Below are 18,872 nucleotides of genomic sequence, written 5' to 3'. Positions count from 1 at the left end.
TGGGAAGAGTGCAGTATAGAAAATTGTGATTTTGCTCAATGTCACCGACCAAACCAGAAGCCACCCTGGGAGCCCAGGTCATCTGAGCAAATTCCCAGCTGAAATGCTGCTCACAAAATACTGCTTCAAGCTGCCAGTCTGTCGTCAAACTGCCAGGAAGGAGCATCCTCTCTTGGTACTGATGGATATTTGACCACAGGCACCTGAGACAGGTGAAGGCTCCTGCTAGAAGGAGCTTAATAGCTTTATGGATTGATATCCGGGCCATGAATCATGCCTGATACTTGTTACTAGATGTTGCAAACAGCTGACTGAGCAAGGAGAAGGTAAGTCCTAGGAAGGTTTAGCTATTACAGTCCAATGTTGTTGGGGGAAGGGCTGCTTTGACAGCTGAGACTGGAAAGAAAACCCTTTTGGGGTGCAATGGTGTTGAGAAAGTGCATGTTTAAAAAAAAAAAAAGCAAAGGCATGCTTTTCAGAGGTTCATTTCTAAAAAGAAAATGTGGTTTAACTTCTGACCAGCTTCTGATTGCAAATACTTTTGCTTTGCTCTTCAAATCCTTGGGAACCCTAGCCCTCACCTAAGCTGCAGTTAGTACCATGAGTCCCCTCGTGATGTGACACTTTACTCAGATTTCGGCTGCTCCCTTGGCTCAAAGTAACAGCTGTCACGTCCTTGGAAAGCAATGCTCACCGCAGGGGCTAAGTCAGGACCTAGAGTGAGTTTGGGGTAGACATCTGCTAACGATGCATTTGCCTCCTGTTCTGCCAGGTCTCACAGTTACGGTCTTTGTTTCTAAAACACGAGACAAAGACCCGGGTGGAAAAGAGACATCAAAACACAGCCTGCGAGCTCGGCAGTCAGAGAACCTGGGAGAAGAGAGGTGGTGGCGATGGAAATGAGGAACCCGAGATGGTGGCTACATCGGCATCACGGGAGACCAGGATGGATGAGGGCAAAAGCAATCTGAAGCCAAGCCAGCAAGACGTGGCTGTGGGCATGGGGAAGTTGCTGGTCACCATGCTGGGCATCGAGTAGAAAGGCTGATGGAGGAGAGAGTCTTTCCGCAGCAGGACAACAACCAGAAGGACGCACACAGCCCTGTGTATTAGAAACCTGAGGCCAGTTGTGGTGGTCTGGCATGGAGACGATGGCAGTCCCCATGCAGAGCAGTTATTGCTTTGTGCTGTCCTTGTCGCAAGCACTAGGGACTCTTTGGAGTTGAGCCGAAAGCTGCTCATTTCTGGACACGTGCTGATCTTCTAGCTGTCAGCAAAGCCACGTACATGGTGAGACAAACACCACCAAGACCCCTGAGCCCCAGCCAGCCCTGCTGTGCTGGAGGAGGTGCTGGCGCACAGCATCCTGGCCCCAGCTTACGATCTGCCATGTTTCGGGAAACCTCGCAGGTGCGAGGTGCCTTCTCCTTGGGAAGGGATTTGAAGGGGGCACCCATGGCTCTCTGCAGAGCAGAGATTTCTTCTTTCATGGAAGAAGTCCCCCTGGATAGCAGCCCCGGCTGCTGCGGGGAGGATGCAGGGCCTGGCAAAGGGAGCCTGGCGCTGGAGGATGCTAACTCCGTCTGGCTTTCGGCTGCGGTGCATTTTGGAGTGGCTGACTCAAGAGGGCAGCATGCCGACAGGCTGGCACCCGCTGCTGCCCACTGCGCTGCCCGGCCTGCAGCTGCCAGCCCTGCCTGCGCCTGCCTGCTGGGTTGCAGGGGGAATTCACCAGGATGAGCCGTACTCCTGAGGGCCCGGAGATGGGACAAGCGAGGGGAATCTCTATTGCTCCCCTCCCAAGGTCCCTCAGCTCCTGGCTCGGCAGGCAGAGGATGCCACACCAGTGTTAGGTGACATTATTTTGCTTTTGCCCTCGTCAGGGTGAAATCTGGTCTTGCCTCTGCAGGTGATGCGCCTGGAGCCTGTCCCAAAACTTATGTGGTTGCTAATGCAACCGCAAAATGGAGGTGAAACATTTCTCTTCTGGTTTCACAGCACTGCACACCAGTGGTTACACCTGCCTCCCTTGCACGGCAGAAAAGCAGCCGAGGAGTCCCTGTAAGATTTCTGGGCACTGTTTTCAGTACACCAAGGGCTTTAGACCCAGATGTAAGTTCTTTGTAAGCACAACCCGCTGCTGTTCCCCTTATGAATTGAAGGTGCTTTGATAAACATTCTGAAAGGTCAGCTATTTTCACTGTGGCTTGCATAAGAACCTCAACATCCTCTGCTGCAAGAGCAGCGTTAGTAACTTCCTACTGCAACACTGAATCACAATAGCTTCCCACAGCAACCAGTGGTAAAAATAAACTGGGCAAGGGGAAGTGGACGGCTTCTCCTGTTCCTCTTTCTTGGGCACACTTGAGTCACAAAAAAAAGCGATGTAGAACAAGCCATTTATTTTGCTGATGCCGATGAAATCCACGAACGGTTTGGAGCACAGTTCTGCCGAAATCACAGAGTGTTTTGTAACGGGATGCTCAGCGTGCTCAAAGTTAAGCATGTGCTCAGCTGCTGTGTTGAGTCTATATTTTTCATTAGGATCCAGACTTATGAATTAGACTAAAAGGAGACAGGGACCCCAACGCAGCCGAGTGCTGCTTTTGTACTAAAGACAGAGGAAAATGGCCTCCTTGGGATATTTTATGTGTCGAGGGTGTATAAAAGACCACTGAGGAGACAGTGGCTCTGTTACGGTTTCAGTAGTAGATCTTGGCTTTGAGAAAAGCAGGTCTTGACTGGATAAAAAGTGTCCTTAAATCAATCTGATTTGTATTTTTTGCCTTGACACAATGTCATTTGAACAGCGCAGTTTTAAACAATATTAAGACTAAGACTGTGTGTGTGTGTGTGCGCGCGCACATGTTTGTTTGCCTGTGGGGGGGTGTTTTAAAGAACAATATCTTTCCTGTTACACAAGATACAGCCCAGGTCTTGAAATTCAGCCAGCTGGGAAAAAAACCCTGTCGAGACCTAGTCAGGTCGCTGAGCCTGGGAATCTGCTGATGAGACAGACCTTGACTCTTTCCTCTGTAACAGTATTTGCTGAGAAAGTTTATAGTAAGAGGCTAAAGAGAACAGAAGTTAGGGCAAAAAAGGAATGGCTCATCTGCCCCAGACTGGGGAGGAGGAGCCGTTCCCCCTCCCACTGATCCCATGGGAATTTGGAGAGCTTGTAGGATAACCCAGGTGAGAAAGGACCACAGGAGGGCTCTAGTCAAACCTCCTGCTTAAAGCTGGGTCAGCCCTGAGGTCAGACCAGGTTACTCCGGGCTGTGCTGAGTTGAATCTTGAAAACCGACAAGGATGGAGATTGCACAACCTCTCTGAGCAACCCATCAATGTTTGACTGCCTGCACGGTGAAAATAGACTGCAATAGAAGCAGCTCATACAAAACCACGTTTTTAATGTGATCCTGCTCATTAAAAAGATCAAATCCATTTTGTAACGGGAACAGTTTATGTGAGGCGCGGAAAACTTCTGGTACCGGAGAACTGATTCACATGAAAAGGCATGTGAAAGATGGAAGGAAACCAGAAGGATGCCTCCAGTTACATTCCTGTCTTGAAATTTCAGTATTGCCTCACAAAAGGTTTGTATTTATAGTAGTGGATGCCAATAGGGAAGATACTCTAAAATTAAATTAGGACGCACAAATAAAATCATCTATTTTGAGGCTCGTTCTGAGAACGAAAGGGAATCCTGAGGCTTAAATGACTCTCGGCCAGTTTTATTTTGGAACTGTACGTTGCTGTCAAAGACCGAGGCGGGGCTGGGCATGACCCACTCAAACCCCACGCAGGCCTCCACACCCGCTGGCCCGTGGACCGTGTCACTTCACTCCCATAACTTTTTCTTAAACTTTCGGCTGAAAGCTGCCGGGGGGGGCGAGGGGGCGGCGTCCAGGCCCGGCCAGGCGGGCTGGCTCTGCCCGGCGGCAGCGCGGGCTCCCGGCAGCGTGGGCGGGGGGCCGCGGCCCCCCGCGCGCCTTCCCGCGCTCTGCCCCCGCCGCCGGCGCCGCGCGGGCCCCGCCCCCTGCCCATATAGGGCTCGCCCGCTTTCCCCCGCCGCGCCTCATTGGCGTTGGGGGCGCGGCGGTGGGCGGGGTCTCCGCGCGGGGCCGCGCCGCCCGGTGCGTGCGCACGGTGCCGCGCCGATCCGATCCGATCCGATCCGATCCGCGCCGCGCCGGGCGGGGCGTGCTGCCGCTCGGCCGGCCCCGCGGCCCGCCCCGCCTCCCGAGGCATGACACGCCGAGCCGCCGGCGAAGCCCCGCTTTAATTGAGGCCGCCGGGATGGGGCGCACCGCGTAGGGCAGTAGAGGGGGCCGCCGCGCTCCGGGCCGCAGGCAGCGCGCACCCACGGCCGTGCGGAGCGGCGCCGCGTCCGGCACAGCGCAAGCCCACCCGGGCCCGGGGGGGGAAGCAGCGGAGCGGGGCCGCGTCCGGCCGCCGCGTGGGTGGCCGGTGGGCCGGGCGCTGGCGGCCGCCGCTGCCGAGCCCCATGAAAACGCAGGTCTGGGGGAGCTCCCCGCGGGCGCCCATGGCTGCGGCGATGCCGTGCAAGAGCGCGGAGTGGCTGCAGGAGGAGCTGGAGTCGGGCGGCGGCCGCTCGCTGCTGCTGCTCGACTGCCGCCCCCACGAGCTCTTCGAGAGCTCGCACATCGAGACGGCCATCAACCTGGCCATCCCCGGGCTCATGCTCCGCCGCCTCAAGAAGGGCAACCTGCCCATCCGCTCCATCATCCCCAACCACGAGGACAAGGAGCGCTTCGTCAAGCGCTGCAAGGCCGACACCGTGCTGCTCTACGACGAGGCCACCGCCGACTGGCAGGACGGCGGCGCCGCCACCTCCGTCCTGGGGCTCCTGCTCCAGAAGCTGCGCGATGACGGCTGCAAAGCCTATTACCTGAAAGGTGAGGTGCCCCCCGCCCTTCCTCCTGCCCCGTCCGGCTCCTGCAGCCCTTGTCCGCCCTTCCCCCCGCCCCGCAGCCCCCGGCCGGCCCCTGCATCGCCGGGCGCTCGTCCCCTGGCCGGCCGGAGGTGGCTGGGTTGTTTTGCTTCCTCCCTCTGCCTGATTTATTATTTTATATATATATTTTTTCCATCTCTGCATCCCGCTTTAATCCCCCGCACAAAATGGTCGCAGGCTGGAAGCGGCCGGGAGCGCCCCGCTTCTTCCTGCGTCGCCTCCCCGGCAGCGGCGGGAGGGAGCCCCCCAACCCCGCCGCCGGGGCGTCCCCTCCAGCGCTGCCCTGTCCCAAGCCGACCCCGGCTGGGCGCTGCTGCCGTCCCCCGGGGCGCCCCTCGCCTCCGCTCCCCGGAGGGGACCTTTCGGGGGCTCCCCGCCCGGGCTCCAGGCCCCCCTCCCGCCCCTCCGTAAGGGATGGCCAGGTTTTGGGGGGAGGCAGGAGAGCCCGCCCCCCTTTTTTTCTTCCCCTCCCCCATCTCCGAGAAGCGAGCGCTTGGGCTTTTCTCCCCCTTTCCCTGGAAATGCCGGCGGGGCTGGGAGGGGGCAGCCCGGCTGCTCCCCCGGGGCAGGGCGATGGAGGAGCGGGGAGCCCTGCTGCGAGGGAGCCGAGCCCCGCACCCCGCACATGCCCTTTCGTGAGGGCTGGGGTGGTTTGGGGTTTTGGGTTTTTGCGGGGTGTTTTTTGGCCATTTTGAAAGATCCCAGCAGGCCTCCGCAGCGGGCTGAGCAGAGCCCACAGCTGGGCTGCTGGGACCCTTCCCATCCGCCCAGTCCGGTCGCTGGGTGGCGGGTTTGAGGCAGAAATAACAGGAGAGCGGAGGAGTTGGGGGGAGAGCGGTGAAGAAAGTTGCCACTCGCAGCCCTTTAAAATACACTGCTGCTTCTTGCTAGACCCTTTTTGGGTAGCCGAGGGAGCCCCTGGTGCGGGGTTGGGGTGGCAGGGGGACAGGCGGGTATTTGGGGCCCAGCCTCTGGGGCTGCGCTGCCCGCACAAGCTTCCTTCAAAGGTGACGTGGTGAGGGGGCAGCCAGGCCCCAAGCACAGGGGTTGATCCCGCTTTTCCCTCCTGTCCCTCCACTCCCTGCCTGTGCTGGTGGGGGAATCCCCCATCCCATCCTGGTTTGGGGTTTCCCAATGGGCTCAGTTGCTCCTTCGCTTTGTCTTTCCGTTTCTCTCCCTGTCGTCCTCGTTCCTAGCAGGAAGGAGCGGCTCTGAAGTTACTCCTAAGCTCTCCCCGATGGGCAGGAGAGGAGTTGAGCCCTTTCTCTGCCTTTTTCCGGGAGCCTCGGTGGGAAATGTTTCCAATTAAAATTCCAAAATGGCTCCTCGGCGCTGTCTGGCGGCGCAGGGAGGAGGAGGACGAGCCTTTTTCATGAATGGATGTGGCAGGAGCTGTCTGTCCTGCTCAGTGACCCCGCCACAACCGCCGAACCCACTAACAAAGTTTCCAGGAGGCCCGTCTAATTAAACCATTTGTCAGTGTCAGATACCAATGGCTGAGCTCCGGTTTAATATTGCCTGGAAAGGAGATAGATCGGTGGGGTTTTTGCTTTCCTGCCTCTGCCTTCCTTCTCAAGCCGTTGAGCTGAGGAGCCGGAGAGAAAGACTTAAGAACAGACATGAAGGGTCCCATCCCTCCTCAAGCCTGCTGCGGTTTGGGTGAAGAACAAACCTGTGACACTGCTCTGTCGCAAAACGTGTTTGTAGTGATAAAATAGGTGTGAGGATCGCTCTTTGGCAAAACTTATGGCCTTTTTTCCTTCTTGAAGGTGAATTATTTTATTGGGTTTTAGTGCCTGGGCTGGGTATGTGGTGGTGGTTCTTGCTTTATCTTTTCAGACACACATACTTTTGTGCTCTTCTGTCTAGATGGCATAATAGCTCTTGCCTAAACTGCCCCAGACCCATATTTCTGAGAAGCTAAATGAGGCGAGATCATCTCTTGCCGTTGATTTTATTTTTGGATGTTTGTTTCTTTTGTGATTGAGATTTGGCCCCTGTTTATCACAAGCAATATCGACCTTCGTAAGAAACACTCTTTGGTTTTCTGGGACCTGTTTGCTCAGTAACAATCTGCCCAGGGAAGATGAGGGAGCAGGGAGATGCCTTTCTTGGGGTGAAGTCGAAGGTATACCAACTTTTTGCTGGCAAAGACTTGCTAAGTAACATGTACATGTGTTCAGGTAGAAGGATTTCCCATTCAGAAGAATAAAACATCTTTTTCTCTCTGCCTCTCCCCTTCCCTCTCTCCTTTCCCCCTCCCAGGTGGCTTTAACAAGTTTCAGACTGAATATTCGGAGCACTGCGAGACGAACCTTGACAGCTCCTCACCCAGCAACTCTCCCCCGGCATCCGTCCTTGGCCTGGGAGGGCTGCGGATAAGCTCCGACTGCTCGGATGGTGAATCTGACAGGGAACCCAGCAGTGCCACGGAGTCAGACGGGAGCCCCATCCCTAACAATCAGCCTGCCTTTCCGGTCCAGATCCTACCTTACCTGTACCTGGGCTGTGCCAAAGATTCAACCAACTTGGACGTCCTGGGCAAATACGGCATTAAATACATCCTAAATGTGACTCCCAACCTGCCAAACATGTTTGAGCATGACGGAGAGTTCAAGTACAAGCAGATCCCCATCTCAGATCACTGGAGCCAGAACCTCTCGCAGTTCTTTCCCGAGGCCATTGCTTTCATTGGTAGGTAGTTGGCAGAACATCTCTTTTCATACTCACTGCTTGGGAATGTGGCAAGCTGCTTCCCAGGGCTGTTGCTCATCTCTGGCCTTGCCTCTCCAGGGCACAGCATCGGCACTAGCTTAGCAGCTGAGCGTCACGCTGCCGAGGTGACGCTTCTGATGCCTGTCACCCTGGCTGGGTTCAGGGAGGCCTCCCCTTCCAAAATTCAGCCCTCTTACAGCACCTCAGCTGGGTTACCTGCAAGTGGTAGGACCGGCCCCGCTGGACTCGGCCCTGCTGTCTCTTGCCCTTGTATGGGGATTTGCACTTGTGTGAAATGACTGAACCGAGGCGGTGGGGAGCTCCTTTGCCTGCTTTGCTCGGAGGAGTGAGTGTTGATGGGAGTTGCATTAATGTGACTGGTGCCAGCAATTCCTTAGCCTCAAGTGTGATTAAAGTCTGGGGGGGGGATGTTTTCTTTTCCCGAGGGGATTTGCTGGTCTAGTTGTGATGCCGATGTAAGTCACCCTAGCATAACTAACTCCTTGTATGGATACTTCTCCTAAGGTAAGTGTCAACACAATGAGTTAGTGATTATAATTACGCTGCAGAGCTCAGCTGGAAAAGCTGTGCAGACAGCCCCTGAGACAGCTTTGGCTGGTCGTGGGGAGGGGTGCAGGGGGGCAGATCTCTTCTCCCAGGCTAGTGTTGACTTTGAAAATTGCTTCTTATTCTGTGAGAAGTGTCTGTTGGATTGAATAGGGATGTACACTTCCAGCATGACCTGTGCTGTCTGCTGGTGATGGTCGTTAGCCTAATCAGTTCTGATGGGGGGTGAATGGCCCAGGTAGTCATTACCACCATTAACTATTAAAAGCCCTATGGCTTCATATCTGGTTGAAAACATTGGTGTAGGTAAAGGCGAGGGGGACCTTTACCTTCGGACCGAAATCTGTGCAGCCCACTTCAGTGCTGCTTTGTTACCCCTCCATTTCGGACCCCGCTGCATGCGCTCGCTTGCTGTGCTGTAAGGCCTGAAACGGGGGCAGAGCGGTGGTAGGTCCTCGGCTGCTTTTCAGCCATCGGAAACCCCGGTTACCATGCGCTCTCCTTTGCCCTCAGTTTCTGTCCTCTAGTAACATGATTGTGGTCAGGAGCGGCTGCTTCAGTGTGGCAGCAGGGACCCGTCTGATGTCCCATCTGCAGTTCCCGCACGGAGTGTGGTATTAAAAGTCAGGGGTGAGGTACGGGGTCCCTGCTGGCATGTGGCATTTGGGATCCATCTGCTCCAGTCAGACGATGTCTCTGTGAACACTGCACTTGTGCTTTCCAGTTAATGACAGGAAATGGAGGATTACCTCACTCTAAAGCCAAACACCAAGAAATGCGGCGCAGGTCAGATGAAAGGCAAAAATGTTGAACAGGGAGAGACTGGGGGGAGGGCTGAGTACGCTGGGGGACGATTGCCCACTGTACTGGAAATTCTTGCCTAGTTTTGGAAGCTGTTGTGGCTTGGGTCTGGATTTTGTTTTGCCTGCATCTTCTTTGGCCTTCTCTGCACTCAGGGTGACAGTGTCCCTTACCTCTGGCTTTGCCCAAGGATCCTCTTTCTCCTGCCACCTTCTCCCTCCCCACCAAGCTCTCAGTCAAATGACTGACTTCAAATAGGGCTGCCCAGAAGTAAGCAGCGCTGGGTACTTGCGTGCATTCAGTGCTCTCAGCAGCGTGTCCCTCTTTCAGCACTAAGATGTCAATTCATAAAGGGATCATGCTGTTCCGGCTGTGCGAGAGACAATGAGTGTGTGTGTGCTTTTCAATCGGTGGCAAGGGAGGGGAAATTTCGTCGCTGTTCTCTCGCCATTTTTTGGTCCAGCCTGCATTCCTGCTTCCCGCTACCATTCATCCTGAGAGTCTCCTCCAACACAAGCGTTTGTTTGTAGTGAAGTGCGTTTCTGTCGATCCTAAAGAACTATTTCACAATAAGGGAAGTTCCTGTACTTCAGACTTGGCTTAAATTGGCTTCGACTACATTCAGATAACTTTCTAGTGGAAGGAGGAAAGGAGGACAAGAATAGCGGAAGAGAATAGCTTGCATGGTGCTGGGCTGTAGCCTCGCATCAAGCGCGCAGCCTTCCCCAGTTAGTTGGTGTTGAGGTGGGTGTGCTATGCTTGACCACCAGCATCTCCCTGGAGCTGTTGTCTCCAGCTCCACCTGCCTTTTGTGGGTTACTCCATTTCCCTGTTTGAGTGTACTGATGCTCCCTAGGCAAGGGATGTGTTGCCAGACTTGATTAATACTTCTCAAGCACGTGAGATGCTTAGCCTTGCTGTGCAGAATGGGGATGCGCAGCTTTGCCGTGTGGTGGGAATATCTCAGGAGCCCTTTGGGGAGAGATGTGGGTGTCAAAGGGACACGAGATAGTGTGACTAGGAGCAGGGGATCCAGTTCTGGCAGTCATCCTGGTCCTAGTAGCTTGCAGCTGCCACCTGGCCCTGCTCCAAAGCCATGCATTTTTGGTGCAGAATATTTAATAGACTCTCCCTTCCCCTTGTCTTGTTTCAGATGAGGCCCGTTCCAAGAAGTGTGGGATCCTTGTTCACTGCCTCGCTGGCATCAGCCGGTCCGTAACAGTCACTGTTGCCTACTTGATGCAAAAACTCAACTTGTCCCTGAACGATGCCTATGACTTTGTGAAAAGGAAAAAATCCAACATTTCCCCAAACTTTAACTTCATGGGCCAGCTCCTGGACTTTGAGAGGACTCTGGGACTCAACAGCCCTTGCGACAACCGCTCGCCCAGTGAACAGCTCTACTTCACCACCCCCACCAACCACAACCTGTTTCAGCTGAACACTCTGGAGTCCACATGAAGGGGATGCCGCCTGGTTGGGAACTTGAGCATCGAATTGCTTCTCTTGAGCATTTCAACTCTTACAAAAATATCTGTCTTGTCAGGCAGCTCTGAAACGACTAGCTTCTCTGGGCAGAGGTGCCTGATCGCTGCTTTAAGAAGGCTAATGCCGTTCATTAGTATCCTGATCAAAGTGGTTTGAAGAGGTAGTCTTTTTACAGGGGGTTATTTAATACGGGCAATGTTACAGCGTTTTGAACGCAGCTGTTACCGGCAATAACCATTTTCCTGGGTGCATTGGGACTGTCAGAACACGCACACGTGTGAAGAGCTACCGGGGGTTAGCTTGTTGTGGAAAGTGAGGAGATTTATGCACTTGGAAACCTTGAACAAAAGGTGTTGGGCCAAGACTGTTTTAAAACCCAAGTTTACTTTTTTGATTTTAAAAAAAGAAAAGGTAGATCTCACTCGAGCTTTGGGTTCAAACTCTTTTTAAATATGTAAGTTCCTGACTGTTTGTACAGACGAGGTTGCAAAACCAGTATTTTATTCTGTTTCTTGTTTGATCATTTATTTTTTTTTAATCAAATGTTTATATTGACCAAATGCATTTTGCACACTTTGTGAAGCCTTGGTATGTCCTGGCATATTACTGGGTACTCCAGAGAGAGATACATGCTGCTGCTGTTGTTGTTAGCATCTGGTAGGAAGCTTTGTTATGTGTGAAGGCCAGTTGGGCTTAAACGCAACCCCTTCACCACTCCTGCACTCACAATCACAAACTCTGCACTGATTCAGCCAAGGTGACTAAGCCGCAAGCTTTTTTTTAATGACACCCCTGCCAAAAACACTGTTTGCTATCGCCAGAGGTAAAACTCTTGTAGCCTCCAGAGCTGGTAGAAGCATGTCTGAGCCCAGCTTCGTTCTCTGCTGCCTGTTGACTGACTTAACGTCATCCAGCTGGCCCGAAACCATTCCAGCTTCCTGAGTACAGAAGGTAGTTGTGATGTTGGCGTTTCTCGTGCACACTCGATTCTTTCCCACGTGTGCGGGGTGGAGGGGGGGACACGGCGAGCGCCTGGAGCAGAGCAAGGATTGCGTAGCGGGACGGGACTGAATCGTCACGCACAGAGTGTGTGAGGGGAGTGAAGAGATGTGGAAATGATGACAAGAGCGTTGTAACAGAGAATTTTTTTATATATATATGAATATATATATTAACTGGCAAATTCTGAGATGATTGGAGCTTTCAACAGAGGTTCTGATTTTTTTTTTTCTTCCTCTTTTGAATAACTTTATGCCGTGCCTTCTATTCTGAGAAGACTTGTTTATATTTCTGGCTAGTGTTTGGCAAACACCTTATACCGAGCCGGGAGGGGGAGGAAGTGGTAATAATTTCTGGGAGGAGGGCAGAACGGATTTGGAGATTTCTTTATTGGCTGCAATGTAGTCCCTCCTTTCTCCCCCCTCCCTGTCCACTTTAACTCTCATGTAACTGAAAAAAAAAAAAAAAGCCACGGATTTTTTCTAAATATCCATTTTTTTGTACTTTTTTCAAGAAAAAGAAAAAAATAATTAAAAAAAATCTCCATCTGGAGGAATGTTTGACGCTGTCACATCCTGAAACCGTTCTTTTTGTTAAAGATGTTACCAGAATGTTGGAATGAGCTTCTCTTTCTTGTTTTCTGGTTGTTTTTTGTTTGTTTGTTCGTTGGGTTTTGTTTGCAACAATGTTGGGATCGTGGGTCATTGGAAGGGAGAATGGGCGTAAGTACGGTTGTGAGTGAGAAAATTGAGAATATCCTAATTGCATCTTACCTCATGGAGGAATTTATTTTTTCAGGGATTTTTTGACAGTGCATCTGTATTGCATTACAGCTAAGCTGGTTTGTAAAGGCTTCCTGTGCTGTTAGTGGTCTTTCTTCTTTAAAGGAAAAAAAAAGATGCATCTTCTGGTTAGTACAAATGAGAGCTTGTTAGTGAGGAATGGTTCTGCTTTCTGAGTTATGAAGGAAAATTAGTGACCCTATATATACTGATCCAATATTGGGACTTTGTTTATATTGCAAATAAATATTATTTTTTCTTTAAAAATGATGTTTGTGTCAGATGCTTGTCTAGCCTCTGCCCATATAAGGACATGCTGCTCTTATCCGTTTTTTTATGGTTGATTAGTATTCTTCTGTGACCATGAAGAGCATTTGCTGGGCAGTGTTCAAGCGTGGTGTTTGGTTTCATGCACAGCTTAATTTTTAAGACCTGTGGTAAAATGGAGGGGGGGAGGTGGGAGGGCGAGGAGAGGGATATGGGGTATTGGATAAACCGGAGAACAAAGAGCAGCTTGAGAATGGGACTGGCTTTGACCCTAGCCATTCCTCCATGCCAAAAATAAGTAGATAAACTAAAGACACTTTTGTTAGCTGTTTGAGCATGACCTACAAAGGCATGGCAAGGCCTTGCCCACAACTGTTGTGATAGCAGACTTTATTTCGGTAGGAAAGCACGAAGTCATGGCCTTGTGGGCAGCCACCTGATGACTTCTGGGTCTCACGGAGAGTGGGAGCCCCCTCCTGCATCCTCGGGTGGGGGGCCAAGCCCCAGGCCGCAGTGTCGCACATGGGCTGTGCCATTCCCCTGTGCTCCCCGGCCGTGGGTGCAAGCGGTTTGTGGGAAACCTGGAGGGGCTGATGAGGATGCTTTAGGGTGAAATGTGGCTCCACGCATCTGAGTGCAGCCCAGCTAAGGGAGCTGTGGCTCCCCATGCCTCTGCTTGTAGCTTGGCAAGACTAAGCAGGAGTGGGTTTCCCCCTGCCCTAGCATTCCTTGTTTTAACCTAAATGGCAAGAAATTAAATGACTGTCTATTCATTTGTTCCTCAAACTGAGCGTGTTTGTAGTTTTGTTCTTCTAATCCTAGGGCCTGAGCACCAAAGACAACTAGTTTTATTCCAGAAGGAGCTCAGGCTGATGGGTGCAGAGTCCGTCGCAGAGCAGGGGAGGTAGTCAGAGGCTGAAGCAGGAGCCAAGGGAGCGTGTGTGTGCGTGAGAATTTGTTTACTCCTTGACTGCATGATGGGAATTTATATATTGATTTAGAGGCCTGTTTGTGGCTCAACAAATGAAAATCTACCTAGTATGCAGGGAAAAGACCTTTAAGTTTTCCCCTGTAATTACATGGTAGAGTAGCTCTTGAGGAAGATATGAAACCATGCTGGAGGCTGGCTGTGCACTGAAGGAGTGCAGAACAGCTTGTCAGGTGTATGGCTATATTTGCTTCCATCTAATTTCCTCTTACGATTTTCTGCTAAGGTGTGGAATAGGATATTAGCAGTTAGCATTAGCTCTGTAAGCACATCTGCACGGTAGCTGAGTTGTGGCTGGCTGGAACAGCACAGCTGCTATTTGCGATGGCCTCGGTGGAAGAGGTAGTGTGCCGGCAGCTGCCAGGCTGCTCCTCAGCAGGCAGCTCCCTCGGGGTACCTGATCCTGGGAGATGCAAGTCTGTTGTGAGTGTCCTGCCACTGCTGCACTCAAAAGCCCCATTGCCAAAGGAAGGAGTGGGCTTGTCTGAAAACCATCTTGCCACCTGCAAGTGCTCTTTCCTCCAGGACCCAAAGGAGCCTTTTCCAAGCTTCCTGGCCTCAACAGCAGGGAGCAGCCAGGCTGGCTGGTACTCAGCCATCAGTGTTTTACAAATGTCTTGCACCATGCTTCTTGGCTCGGAGGGGTTTCCTTGGAGACCTGATGTCCTGTAATTTAGTGAGGAGATGAGAACTGACATCAGGAAAGGGGCAGTGCTGGAGAAATAGTTACAGAGAGAAAAGAGAGCGTGGGGTCTGTCTACACTCCCTTGCAGAGGCGGGCACGAGCACTAGCTGAGCGTAGGAGCATGGGCTGAGTGAGAAAGCTGGTTATGTTCAGATCGGTGGAATTTGGCAAGGAGATACTGCTTCCCACACGAAGCAGGGAGAAGCTCCTTGGTTAACCCATTGATTCCAGACAAGCCACTTGTAAGACTCTGTGGTGCTCCGCTCTACAAAAGCAGGTAATCTGCACAGGCAGAGAGATTTGCTGTCCCTGGGTTTTCACTTGTGATGCCACAAGCCCTCAGGCAATACAAGTGGGACTTTTTTTTTTTAATGGATGACCTTTTCTTACCTCTCTATTTGAACAGTTGGAGGGACCACAGGTCCCAGGTGCTTTCAAAAAGTTTCTCCCTCTGTTTCAAGTCCTAGCAAAAGCACAAAGCTCTGAACACAGGTAGAGCTTAGAGATAAACTTCTGCAGTTCCCCACAAGGAAGCCCAGGTAGCTGATTTTGAACACTTCCAGTAGCCCTCTGCACATCACATTCCATCCTGCCTTCCTCCGTGCTGCCTGGCAGAGCCTGGCTGCTCACCCCAGCTGGAGAGGGAAGGGTAAGGAGAGCAGGTATGTCCTGAGCGTGAGGGTGACTTTTTGGCATCTTGTGAAACAGGAGAGCAAAGAGTAGGTTCCCAGGGCAGTGCAGTGAGGATTACTTACAGTCATAGACAACAATAGAGAGACAATGCAAAGCCAGGGGAGATGTGCCCCAAACAACTGCAGGAGGGAGGTGTGAAGGGGTGGTGGAGGCAGCATCAGGAGCCCAACAAGCAGGACATGAGCTTGGGGAAGGGGCTTTGGGGTTACCTGTAGCTTGCTTTCCCTCGCTTGTGTCTACCCTTACCCCTCCCCTAGGCCCTTATTTCTTGGTGTGGCATCAAACACGCTCTGAGCGTGATGCAAGTCAACCTTTGCAGCTCTGAACTTGCCCGCTGTTGCGTCACCCAGAGATGCATGTGGGAAAGCAGACTCTTCCTGTCACCATCTGAATTTGGGTGCTCACATTTCCAAGGTAACCAGGTTATTTGTGGGCTGTTACTTTCTTTTTTTATCCTTTATGTGAGCAAATCAGGCTATCTGCAGTGTTGTGAAGGCATGTAAATAGTTCAGCTAATCAACACATCCCTGTATTTACAGCCAACTGGCACAGGCTGCGATAGTCATGCTCTGGGCTGCTCGGAAAGTGTGTGAAAGTGGGCTTTCTTCCAGGTTTTGTGCCATGTGCTCCTGTGCTTCCTCAAATCTTTCTCTTTATCATGCTTGAGGTCAGAGTGCTGGGCTGGCTAAATGTAATTTGGGATGAGAAGGCGGGTAAGGAAATGTCCAGCAGGTAGGGAGAGCAGCTCATGGGAGTCCCACCCAGTCTCCACGTCCTGTTCCTGCGAGTTCCTCTATTCAAGCTGCAGAGTTCCCCTTTCGCTGGCTTTGTCTTCTGACCATCTTGCTGTGTCACCCAGCAGCATGGGCTCAAAGGACAGGCTGCAGCAAGGCCACCCAGAGCTGCCACGAGGTCAGTGCTGGATCCCCGGCCCAGGTGTGAGATTTGGGTGGGAGACACCACCACAAGAGTGTGGCGTGAGGATAACAGCTGTGCTGCGTGCTGGCGGTTGTATTGCGCTGAGGAGGCTTGCCGTGCCAGGAAGGGAGCAAGCGGGTGCTGAGGGCTGCCATGTCTGGCCGGGCGGTGTGGGGTCCGGGCTGCCACACATAGTTCAGCTAGTGACATGACGATGAAGCAGCAAATGTGCCTGTTTCCTGGGGGCCATGCTCAAGTTTAAATGGCTGTTTGTGTGGCATCTGTGTGGTATCTGCCTTAAATTGGCGGGAAACCGTGAGGCAGGGAGCAATACAGCGTTGGACCTCAGGGCAGCTCTCTCCCCAGGGTGGGCAATGGCAGTCATTTTGCGTCCCTCCTCTCCACAGCGTGCCCCTTCCTGTCATGGCCACTGCTACCCTGAGCGGGGTGCACCGGCCCCCCTTCCTAGGCCAGCGGGGCTTGTAGTGGAAGGAAAAAATTACCTCTGCAGGCACAGTCTCCTTTTCCTAGCCTGGCTATGTCTCTGCTCTCACCTTTTTCCTCTCCAAAACACCTGAGGAGCTGCTGTGACACCTTGGGTGGTACCTGAGGGAACCCTGACTGGTGGCCTGGAAAGGCCTGAAAGACTCGTGACCATCACGGTGGTACAGAAATGTGGCTGGGTCCTGTGAAGGAGGCGTGGGAGGATGAACAGCTGGAGGAAGAAGGCCCTGTGCAGCTGGCAGCAGCTGAACCCCTCAGCCTGCAATGGTGGCAGCAGTCCTCGGCAGCCGTGATGGTGCTGGCACCAGTGGTCAGAGGCTATGAGCTGCTTGCAATGGAATTGTAAGTTTCTGGTGCCTCCGGGCTCCTCCCTGACACTTCCATGCTGCCTTGCTCAGCCATGTCACGACTGTTTTTGGGTTGGAAGCTGGGTCAGGGCAGAAGCTGTGGTTCAGCTTTGATGGCTCAGTCAAGGGTTGGGGATTAATTTTGCAGCAGGCACAGATGCCCAGGCTGGCCGTACAGCCCCAGACTGCTGGTGCCCAGCCTCTGTGGGCCGTGTGGACCCCTCAGTGCTGGGACAGTATGGACCCCCCTCCCCTGCCTGGTGCAAGGTGAGACCACCAACGCTCTCTGGCCTTTCTTTCTCCCTTCTGGTTGGTTGTGCTCATAGCTGAACTTGCACTTGTTCTGCATTATCCTTATTCACTTTCCCTCGTTTCTCCACTGGTTTCTGTTTCTTCAAATAGTTGGGATTTGAGGTGCTCTCATCTGGCAGCTGCTCCTGCAAAGCTGCAGTCCTTCTTCAGGAGAACAGAGCCCTGGCTTCTTCTCAGAGACATTGGGGCATGTTGGAAATGGAGACCAGCTGTGCTATGGGAAGATTTAGGGGGGATGTGTGTTACTTCTGCGCTGCTCAGTGGTGCAAGCGATCCAAGAGCACGTAGGGCCTTAAGAAGTACCTGGTGAGGGAACCAAGTATGAGTGGAGGAAGGGGAATCCAGACAGATTTATTTATTTTCTGACTTTCTTTCCCTGGAGAAACATCTGGCTTATGTAAAGCCATTTGCTGGGTTTCTCACTGCTTTATTTTGAAAGTCTCTGCATTCAGGCACTCTGCTCTTCTCATCAACCTGCTCTTCTTATCTCCCATCACTGCCTCAAGGGCAGATTCTTCATGATTTGGGGTTTTGCTTTTATGAAGTTTACTCTTTGTTTCTGGTCTGTGTTGTCTTTTTCCTTTCTTTCCTCTCCTTTTCTTGTAAAGGACTGCTCTAGTTTGGCTTGTGGTTTTGCCTTGTTTTCTTCTGAGAGGTGAATTGTGATAAATCTTGCACAAAGTGGGAGGGAGCGGACTGGTGCATTGGCGAGACCCTGGTCACTGATACGGCATTAGTGAAAGCCCTGTGCCAGCGAGAAGCTGAGCTCTGAGGTTTGATTGTGGATGCAACACCCTAGAACCACAGTATTTTTCTGTATGGGAGATTCTGAATTGTATGAGGGGGTGCAGTTAGAGAGGTTGTGACTTTGGGTTTGGAGTAAGCACTCTCCTTCCTTTCACAAACATGGCTCTGAATTGGACCCGTCATTTTACCATGCAGTCCTGGCAGTGAAGTGCTCAGTACCTGGTGGAAGATTTACAGCTCTTTTCCAGTGATGCAGTTTGGTTCTTACTCTAAATTTGCCACTTCCTCTCCCTGGATGGCTGATTCCCCACTGCTTGGAGCAGGCAGCGGTCCAGGCAGGATCACATCCCTGAAAGCCAAGCAGGATCCTCTCGGAGCTGTGTAAAGCGGGATGCTGGATGTGAGTTTGAGGGGATTCAGAGTGCTAAGCCTGCAGAAAGCTGCCCTCTCCTCCGACAGAACAAGGATCAGCTCTGCGGTGAGCTCCGTCTCTGTGTCCTCTCTGCCCATTCATCACCTTCCCTCTGCCCCCATTCAGGCTGTTGCCTTCAAATGATCCTGCGCTAGAGGTTCAAGCAGGCTCCTGCATGTCTTGGCCTTGCAACCAGTTGGCAGAAAGCTGAGAGAGAGAGATGTTTGGGAAAGTGTTGTGGGTTTTTTTTTGTTTGGGTTTTTTAAATTATTTTTTTTTTAACAAGAAGCTTCACTATTCATTCATTCCCCAAATAGCTTTCCCTCTCATTGGACAACATCTTCCTGCTAGGACAGTCCAAGCCTGTTCTGACAGGCGGCTTATCTGCCCGCAGCTCTGACTGCTTCCTCTGTCTCTCCTTTGTGTGGGAGGTGTTTTGTCTTTCCAAACTTCTGCTGACTTCAGTGGGCGCTAGCTTGTGCCCAAACATGCACTGATAGTGCAGTTCAGTGCTGAAATTTGCTGCTGATTTTTATTTATGTCCCTGCAGCATGTTTTTCTTTGCAAGGGGAAGGACTTCAGTGGTTTGGGGAGGGGCAGGAGGGTTGTTACTGAAAGTTAGTGAAGCAGAGGTTCTCCGCTGACCCTGTCTGCCTCTGTCCAGAGAGTCCT

At 52.2% G+C, this 18,872-nt stretch overlaps 1 protein-coding gene across 1 annotated transcript; it reads left to right on the top strand.

Annotated features, from left to right (window-relative positions):
- Positions 1–4,446: 4,446 nt before the first annotated feature.
- Positions 4,447–12,594, top strand: DUSP7 (dual specificity phosphatase 7). Its single transcript, XM_076346187.1, has 3 exons — positions 4,447–4,919; positions 7,241–7,669; positions 10,212–12,594. Exons 1-3 carry the CDS (start codon positions 4,508–4,510, stop codon positions 10,517–10,519), a joined length of 1,149 nt encoding a protein of 382 aa, XP_076202302.1. The 5' UTR covers positions 4,447–4,507; the 3' UTR covers positions 10,520–12,594.
- Positions 12,595–18,872: the final 6,278 nt, after the last annotated feature.

Source organism: Aptenodytes patagonicus, chromosome 8 (assembly GCF_965638725.1).
Source record: "Aptenodytes patagonicus chromosome 8, bAptPat1.pri.cur, whole genome shotgun sequence".
In the NCBI taxonomy this organism is placed as follows: domain Eukaryota; kingdom Metazoa; phylum Chordata; class Aves; order Sphenisciformes; family Spheniscidae; genus Aptenodytes; species Aptenodytes patagonicus.
Note: the sequence above shows the minus strand (reverse complement) of the source record. Positions and strands in the feature narration are given on the sequence as shown.